This window comes from Myotis myotis, unplaced genomic scaffold, assembly GCF_014108235.1.
Source record: "Myotis myotis isolate mMyoMyo1 unplaced genomic scaffold, mMyoMyo1.p scaffold_m19_p_28, whole genome shotgun sequence".
Classification (NCBI taxonomy): domain Eukaryota; kingdom Metazoa; phylum Chordata; class Mammalia; order Chiroptera; family Vespertilionidae; genus Myotis; species Myotis myotis.
Window position 1 is genome coordinate 793,591 of NW_023416333.1, and position 9,857 is coordinate 803,447.

Here is a 9,857-nt window from a genome sequence, read left to right on the forward strand (position 1 = left end):
AAATGCTAAAGGGACTGGTATAAAAAGAAGAAATAAAAAGCTAAGAAAGAAAACAGGCACTAAAATTAAAAATGGCTACAAACAAGTACCTTTCAATAATAACTGTAAACGTAAATGGACTAAATGCTCCAATCAAAAGACATCGAGTGGCTGAATGGATCAAAAAACATGACCCATATATTTGCCGTCTACAAGAGACCCACCTCAGAATAAGGGACTCACACAGAATGACAGTGAAGGGAGGGAAAAATATCTTTCAGGCAAATGGAAATGAAAAGGAAGCTGGGGTAGCAATACTTATATCTGAGAAAATAGACCTCAAAGGGAAGGCCATAACAAGAGATAAGGGAGGCCACTTCATAATACTAAAGGGATAGATACAACAGGAAGATATAACCCTGATAAACATATATGCACTTAATGCAGGAGCACCCAAATACATAAAAAAACTCATGGAAGATATCAAAGGAGAGATAGACAACAATACAATCATAGTAGGGGATTTTAATACATCACTGACATCACTGGATAAATCCTCTAGACAAAAAATCAGCAAAGAAACAGCAATCCTAAATGACTTACTACATCAGATGGACTTAATTGACATCTTCAGGACATTTCACCCCAAAGCCATGGAATATACATTCTTCTCGAGTGCTCATGGGACATTTTCAAAACTAGACCACATATTGGGTCACAAACAAAGTCTCCCCAAATTCAAGAAGATTGAAATCATACCAAGCATCTTCTCAGACCACAATGGCATAATACTAGAAATAAACTACAACAAAAACAACCCAAAATACTCAAACCCTTGGAAGCTGAATAGCATGTTATTAAACATTGATTGGGTTACCAATGAGATCAAAGAAGAAATTAAAAACATCCTGGAAACTAATGACAATCAAAGCACAACAATCCAAAACCTATGGGACAAAATGAAAGCAGTCTGAGAGGGAAGTTTATAGCTCTACAGGCCTATCTCAAAAAAACAAGAAAAAATGGTAGTAAATCATCTATCTCTACATCTCAAAGAATTAGAAAGAGAGGAACAAGAAATGCCCAGAGTGAGCAGAAGGAAGGAGATAATAAAGATTAGAGCAGAAATAAATGACATAGAGACCAAAAAACAATACATAAAATCAATGAAACCAAGAGCTGGTTCTTTGAAAGGATAAACAAGATTGATGAACCTCAAGCCAGGCTCACCAAGAAGCAAAGAGAGAGGACCCAAATAAACAAAATCAGAAATGATAAAGGCGAAATAACAACAGACCCCACAGAAATACAAATGATTGTTAAAAAATACTATGGACAACTCTATTCCAACCAACTAGACAACCTGGAGGAAATGGATATATTCGGAGAAAAATACAACATTCCAAAACTCAATCGGAAAGAATCTAAAAATCTCAATAGGCCAATAACTATGGAAGAAATTGAAGCAGTCATCAAAGTGCTTTCAGCAAACAAAAGCCCAGGACCAGATGGCTTCAAAGGGGAGTTTTACCAAACATTCAAGAAAGAACTAAAACCTATCCTCCTCACACTACTACAAAAAATTCAAGATGGTCCGGACCGGTTTATCTCTGTGAATAGAGCATCGGCCTGCAGACAGAAGGGTCCTGGGTTCGATTCCGGTCAAGGGCATGTACCTTGGTTTCGGGCACATCGCCAGTAGGGGGTGTGCAGGGAGGCAGCTGATTGATGTCTCTCTCTCATTGATGTTTCTAACTCTCTAACCCCCTCCCTTCCTCTCTGTACAAAATCATTAAAATATATTTTAACACATTGTATGCGGGAAACGTATTTATAAGTTTTACGTTGACTGGTAGCATTGACTGATAGTAGAGCGCGGGACACGTATTAATACGTTTTTCATAGACTAGCGGTCGAATGCGGGTAACATATAAATATGTAAACTAAAGTTATCGTAATTTTACTGAATGTTGCCATTTCCGCAAAAAATTAGCAAAAATGGCCCGCGCCACCTGTTAGCGCATGATAAAAACTACCCCCAAACAATGTGTTAAAAAAAAATTCAACTGCTCGCTTCGGCAGCACATATACTAAAAAAAAAAAAAAAAAAAAAAAAAAAATTCAAGAGGAAGGAACACTTCCACGCTCATTCTATGAAGCCAGTTTCACTCCAATACTAAAACCAGGTAAAGACAACACAATGAAAGAGAATTACAGACCAATATCCCTGATGAACATAGATGCCAAAATCCTCAACAAAATCTTAGCAAATTGGACCCAGCAGTACATCAGAAAGATCATACACCATGACCAAGTAGGATTCAACCCAGGGAGGCAAGGATGGCACAATATTCGCAAATCAATAAACATGATACATCACATAAACAAATTGAAAGGAAAAAACCACATAGTCATATCAATTGCTGCAGAAAAAGCATTTGACAAAATCCAACACCCATTTTTTTTTTTAATATATTTTATTGATTTTTTACAGAGAGGAAGGGAGAGAGATAGAGAGTTAGAAACATCGATGAGAGAGAAACATCGATCAGCTGCCTCCTGCACATCTCCTACTGGGGATATGCCCGCAACCCAGGTACATGCCCCTGACCGGAATCGAACCTGGGACCCTTCAGTCCGCAGGCCGACACTCTATCCACTGAGCCAAACCGTTTCCGGCCCAACACCCATTTTTGATAAAAACTCAAAGCGAGGTAGGAATAGAAGGATCATACAACTTAATAAAAGCCATATATATATGACAAACTCAAACCCGACATCATAATCAATGGACAAAAACTAACACCATTTCCTCTAAGAACAGGAACAAGACAGGGATGCCCACTCTCACCACTCCTGTTCGACATAGTACTGGAAGTATTAGCCATTGCGATTAGACAAGAAGAAGAAATAAAAGGCATCCAAATTGGAAAAGAAGAAGTAAAACTGTCCTTATTTGCAGATGACATGATATTATACATGAAAAATCCTAAAGACTCCATCAAGAAACTATTAGACTTGATACATGAATTTGGCAATGTAGCAGGATACAAAATTAACCCCAAGAAATCTATGGCATTTCTATACACGAATAGTGAACTTACAGAAAGAGAGACTCAAAAAACAATCCCATTTCCCATCGCACTAAAAAAATTAAGCTACCTAGGAATAAACTTAACTAAAGAGGTAAAAGACCTCTACTCAGAAAACTACAGGACGTTGGAAAGAGAGTTAGAGGAAGACATAAACAGATGGAAGAACATACCGTATTCATGGATTGGTAGAATCAACATCATTAAAATGTCCATACTACCCAAAGCAATCTATAAATTCAACGCACTTCCCATTAAAATACCAACAACATATTTCACAGACCTAGAACGAACTCTCCAAAAATTCAGCTGGTATAAAAAAAGACCCCGAATAGCTGCAGCAATCAGGAGAAAGTACAAAGTAGGTGGGATCTTAATACCAGATATCAAGCTGTATTACAAAGCCACTGTTCTCAAAACTGCCTGGTATTGGCACAAGAACAGACATATAGATCAATGGAACAGAATAGAGAACCCAGAAATTGACCTGTACCAATACGCTCAATTAATATTTGACAAAGGAGGCAAGAACATGCAACGGAGTCAAGACAGTCTCTTGAATTAGTGGTGCTGGGAAAATTGGACAGATACATGCAAAAAAATGAAAGTAGAGCACCAACTTACACCATACACAAAACTAAACTCAAAATGGATGAAGGACTTAAATGTACCACGGGAAACCATAAAAATACTAGAAGAATCCAAAGGCCACAAAATCTCAGACATATGCTGAACCAATTTCTTCACCGATACAGCTCCTAGGGCATTGGAAACTAAAGAGAAAATAAACAAATAGGACTACATCAAAATAAAAAGCTTCTGCACAGCAAAAGTAACCATCAACAAAACAACAAGAAAGCCCACTGCATGGGAGAACATATTTGCCAATGGTATCACCGATAAGGGTTTAAGCTCCAAAATTTATAGGGAACTCATACAACTTAACAAAAGGAAGATAAACAATCCAATCAAAAAATGGGCAAAGGGCCCAAACCGGTTTGGCTCAGTGGATGGAACATCAGCCTATGGACTCAAGGGTCTCATGTTCGATTCCGGTCAAGGGCATGTACCTTGGTTGCGGGCACATTCCCAGTAGGGAGTGTGCAGGAGACAGCTGATCGCTGTTTCTCTCTCATCCATGTTTCCAACTCTCTATTTCCTCTCCCTTCCTCTCTGTAAAAAAATCAATGAAATATATTTTTTAAAAAATGGGCAAAGGACCTAAAGAGACACTTTTCAAAAGAGGACATTCAGAAAGCCAAGAGACATATGAAAACATGCTCAAAGTCACTAATCATCTGAGAGATGCAAATCAAAACAACAATGAGGTACCATCTCACACCTGTCAGAATGGCTATGATCAACAAATCAACAGACAACAAGTGCTGGAGAGGATGTGGAAAAAAAGGAACACTCGTGCACTGCTGGTGGGATTGTAGACTGGTGCAGCCCTGTGGAAGACAGTATGGAGTTTCCTCAAAAAACTAAAAATGGAACTCCCATTTGACCCCGTGATCCCACTTCTAGGAATATATCCCAAGAAAACAGAAACACCAATCAGAAAGGATATATGCACCCCTATGTTCATAGCAGCACAATTCAAAATAGCTAAGAGCTGGAAACAGCCTAAGTGCCCATCAGTAGATGAATGGATTAGAAAACTGTGGTACATCCACATGATGGAATACTATGCTGCTGTAAAATAGAAGGAATTCTTACCATTTGCAACAGCATGGATGGACCTGGAGAGCATTATGCTAAGTGAAATAAACCAGTCAATGAAGGAAAAATACCACATGATCTCACTCATTTATGGATAATAAAGACCATTATAAACTTATGAACAAAAATAGATTCAGAGGCAGAGCAGCCTCGAACAGACTGTCGAACTACAGAGGGAAGGCTGGGGAGGGTTGGGGAGCGGGAGTGGGGGGTAAGAGATCAACCGAAGGACTTATATGCACGCATATAAGCATAACCAATAGACATAAGACACTGGGGAGTAGGGGAGGCCAGGGGATTGTTAAGGGCGGGGAAAAAAGGAGACATATGTAATACTCTTTGTAATACTTTAAGCAATAAAACAATAAAAAAAATTTTTAAAAAAAGGTAAATAAATCCCAGAATAAAAAAGAAAAAGAAAAAAGGAGACTGGGAGCTTCAGTCACCAGCCAGCCGGAGAACAGCCATCAGCCCCTCATCCAGGCTGGCCAGGCACCCCAGTGGGGACCCCTACCCTGAAGGGGGTGTGACTAGCTGCAAACAGCCATCAGCCCCTCACCCAGGCTGGCCAGGCACCCAAGAGGGACCCCCACCCTGATCCGGGACATCATTCAGGGCAAACCAGCCGGCCCCCACCCGTGCAACAGGCCTCTATCCTTTATAGTAAAAGGGTAATATGCAAACTGACCCTAACAGCAGAAAGACTGGGAATGACTGGTCACTATGACACACACTGACCACCAGGGGGCAGTCGCTCAATGCAGGAGCTGCACTCTGGTGGTCAGTGGGCTCCAACAGGGGGAGCTCTGCTCAGCCACAAGCCAGGCTGATGGCTGCCAGTGCAGTGGTGGTGGTGGGAGCCTCCCCTGCCTCCTCAGCAGCGCTAGGATGTCTGACTGCAGCTTAGGTCTGCTCCCCGCTGGCAAGTGGACATCCCCAGAGGGCTGCAAGAGGGATGTCTGATTGCCATCTTTGGCCCAATCATCCGGGGAGTGGGCCTAAAGCAGCAGGTGGTCATCCCCCGTGGGGTCCCAGACTGCGAGAGGGCACAGGCCTGGCTAAGGGACCCCCCCCTCCCCCCGAGTTCACAAATTTTTGTGCACTGGGCCTCTAGTACATTAATAATATCATTCTTGGAAACTTTCTAGAAAATACAAAAAGTGATCATGTAGGGTATGTCTCTGATGTGAGTATAGAATATAATGAAAAGTTAAAGAATCAAGGTCTGATTGTTTAAGGATCCCATGAAAAAGCCAATGATCTGTAGGAAATAAAAGTAAGTCTTTCATTTTCCAAAGCAAACACAAACTAAGAAGCACATTTCCTGATGTGAAGTGATGGTCTTTGCACAACTTTCATTAAACCCCTACTATACCCTTGTTCCTGAGAAAGGGAGACTATTAACTCTACAGTGAAAGGAGCATCTCTGCACCGTGATCATCAGGTACCCTGAGACCATGGGCATCAGGTGACTGAGGCACACAGAAAGTCAGGTCACCACTGCTGTGACATTACTGCCAAAAATACCTCAATAAAGAACTCATTATGTGGAAATGATCAAAATAAACGTTAATTCTTGCAAGTGCCAACCCACGGGTACCTCTCATGTTCTGTAAGCTGACAGTATATTTAAGTACCAAAACTTTCACCCTAATCTAGTGAGGAAGTCTCTTCTATTTACTATTTACTCTTCATTAAGAACTTGCTGAGCTATTCTGAGGAGTAAAATGAGCATTTTCTTACTCCCGATCATGAGCTGATGCTGAAGTCTCTTGAACCTAAAACCTACCTTTCCCTTCTTCAAGACACAAAAGCCTCTGACCCCATCCCAATAGGGATGTTAGACATGGATGCCTTCCCAGGTGGATCTGTCATCAAAAGGATGTTTTGAGTAGTTGAGAGTCATTAATTAAAGGTGGGAATGCTTCCTGACCTTCTGGAGGCTGCATAAAATGAAGGCAGAGAAGGCTCTGGGAACAAGGAGAGAAATATAGCCGGGCCAATGAGGCTCAGAGGTAGAGCGTTGACCTCTGAGCCAGGAAAGCGGGGTTCCACTCCTGGACAGGGCACACTCCCAGTTTCAGAATTGATCCCCAGTGTGGGGTGTGGAAGAGGCAGCTGATCAATGATTCTGTCTGCTCATTACTGTTTCTACCTCTCTCTCCCTCTCCTTTCCATTCTGAAATTAATAAAAACAAATATTAAAAAAGAGAAAGGGAAATTTAGACACTGTTGTTGTTGAAAGTCACAAGAAAAAAAGGAAGGAAATAAGGAAAGGAAAACAACCTGCAAAGGCAAGAACAACAGAAGTAGAGAAATATGGAAGAGAGGAAGGAGCCCCAGAGTGATGAAGGGGAGCTAAGAGGGAGAGAGGTCCTGGTGAAAAGAAGTGGGGGCAACAAAGGGGAGGCACTTCAGACAGATCAGTTCAGAAAGAAGAATTGGGGGAGCAGGAGCAGGGACAGCAAGGGGGGTTTAGGGCTGACAAACTAGAGGGAAAAGCAGCACTGTGAATGAGCTAGCTGTAGGTAACAGGACAGAGTGTAAAAGGGGCAGATGGGACACAGGCAGGAGGGAAAGACAAATATATCAACAAATCTTAGAGGAAAAGCAAACAGAGCCTCTGACCCAGGACACATCTTTTACCTGAGAAGCAGCCATTTTGTTATGGTCCTGATGGGGTCTGGGTTGTTTCCTCAGGAGACAATATGTTGAGTCACAGAATGTGCCTTCAAAGGCGTCCCCACAGCCTGTTAATCAGCTCCCCTCACACAGTCAGAAGGACCTGGAAATGAGAAAAAGGCCACGCCCTCCTGTCCTTTGTCACAGGAGAGAGTGAGGAACAATGAGCTCCTACATGGAGACCACACTGAGGTGTTTTTTCTGTCTTCATGTGTCAAACACTTCCACAAACTCCTACAGGAATGAGCACATGTGCTGCTCTGCTGAACCCCCAACCCAACAGAGCACCCCTTACCTTCCCTGAACAAAGCCTGCCCTGGGGGCCCTGACCGGCATTTTAGTTCCCTCCTCGGCCTCCCAGGCTGCCCCAGTGCTGTTTTCAGGGGCGCTGGGTACCAGACACCAGACCCAGCAGCCCTGAGACATGTGGGGAGTGGGAGGGGGAGAAGCAAGAACTTGTCCGCGTGCAGGTTTCCCAAGCCTTTGAGGTGGGGCTAGGAGGTGGGGTGCATCAGGGCTCTTTGGGCGGAAGCCGCCGGGCGGGGGGAGGGGCGCAGAGGGCGGGAACCCCCTGACCCAGACTCTCAGCGCCGCTGGGAGGACCGGCGGCCCCGGGAACGGTTTTCAGCAGAAAAACCGCGCGGCAGGCGGTGGCCACAGCCACAGGCGGAGAGACCCCGGGCCGGGGAATCCGTTTCCTCCCAAAGGCACGTGGCGCCCGTACCGTGCAGCCTCCCGGGACGCGGACTCACCGCTGAGGCTCCGGGAAGGGGACCGAAGCAAGGACTCCAGCGGCCGCAGCGCCCTCAGCCTTCCCTGCGGGGAGGGGGGCGGGGAGCGTCAGCTTTAAAGCACAAACACCCACCTCAGGGAGAACCGCCACCTTCCCTCCACAGCCGCTTCCGCGTCTGCAAGGAACTGCGCAGGCGCCTCCCTACGGGGTGGGCGGGGCCAGAGCCTGAGCTGAGCGACTCAGCGATGGGGGCGGGGCCAGAGCCTAAGCCAGAGCCTTGCCTCATCCTCTGGAAATTCTATTTCTTTGTTACTAATGTAATGGCCCCACCCCATAACAAAGAAACAATTTCCGGTGGATGAGGCCCAGAAATCAGGATTTTAAAAAGATTCCCAGGTGATTCTAATGTGCAGCTAAGGTTGAGAACCACTGCTATAGATAATAAACGTGCAATTCTTTGTCCAAAAAATGAGCATGTTCAAAAATTAAATGAAGAAAATTGGGATATACTCGGTGTAGATTTTCATACATATTTGATTGATAATTCCATTGATTCCACAGATGATGCTGAAAAAGAAAATTTTCCCATTCAATTTCTTAATAGTATTATTCCTTCGGGAATGCCATTTCATAAATTAAAATTGAAAATTAAAATTACTTTGTAATGGTACCAGATTTGTTATCAAAAGATTAGGAACTAACATTATCGAAGCTGAAGTATTAACAGGATCTGCAGAGGGAGAGGTTGTTCTGATTCCAAGAATTAATCCCCATCTGACACTGGCCTCCTATTTAAATTGATTTGACAACAGTTTCTCGTGATGCCAAAATTTGTGATGACTAGTAATAAATCACAAGGACAGCCCTAATGGTTTGGCTCAGTGAATAGAGCATCGGCCTGTGGACTAAGGGTCCCAGGTTCGATTCTGGTCAAGGGCATGTAACATGGTTGCAGGCACATTCCCAGTAGGGGGTGTGCAGGAGGCAGCTGATGGATGTTTCTCTCTCATCGATGTTTCTAACTCTCTATCCCTCTCCCTTCCTCTCTGTAAAAAATCAATAAAATATATATTTTAAAAAATCACAAGGACAAATTCTAGACAAAGGAGGCATATTCCTACCTGAACCCATTTTTGCACATGGTCAGTTATATGTTGCTTTATTGAAGAGCATGTGACGTTACAGTTAAATACAAGGGAAATTAGCCAAGCACTCTGAAAGTGTTTTCACTCTTAATGTGGTGTACAGGGAGATATTAGAATAAGTTTAATCACTTTATCAGTCATTGTTTGCATCACTGTTGTTTTTATATCATGTTTTTTTTTTCATATCATGTTTTTGTTGTTTTCATGTCATGTTTCTGTCGTTTTCATATCATGTCTGCATTTGGGTGAAGTGTCACGACCCTGGCAGCCTGAAACCTAGATGGGATGGACCCTACCAGGTGGTGCTGAGCACTCCAACCGCCATCAAAGTTGCAGGAAAGAGGCACTGGATCCATTGCACCCAAGTGAAGGCGGCTGACAGCGGTGACAGCCCCAGGAGGTGGAAAGTGAAACTAACCCAGGACTCACTAAAGGTGAAACTAGCTCCTGCCTCATGATCTATCTACTGCTGCTGGCTGTTATGTGGAGGTTCGGTAAGCCCCT

At 43.4% G+C, this 9,857-nt stretch overlaps 1 protein-coding gene across 1 annotated transcript in view; it reads right to left on the bottom strand.

The window, feature by feature from the left end:
- LOC118649174 (zinc finger protein 239-like) overlaps positions 1-8,384 on the bottom strand; it is a 219,845-nt gene extending 211,461 nt beyond the window's left edge. Inside the window, exons 1-2 of the mRNA XM_036295987.1 lie at positions 8,341-8,384; positions 7,440-7,611 (exon numbers count right to left, since the gene is read on the bottom strand). Coding sequence (XP_036151880.1) covers positions 7,440-7,454 — 15 coding nt within the window. The 5' untranslated portion in view covers positions 7,455-7,611; positions 8,341-8,384. The remainder of the gene's footprint in view (positions 1-7,439; positions 7,612-8,340) is intronic.
- Positions 8,385-9,857: the final 1,473 nt, after the last annotated feature.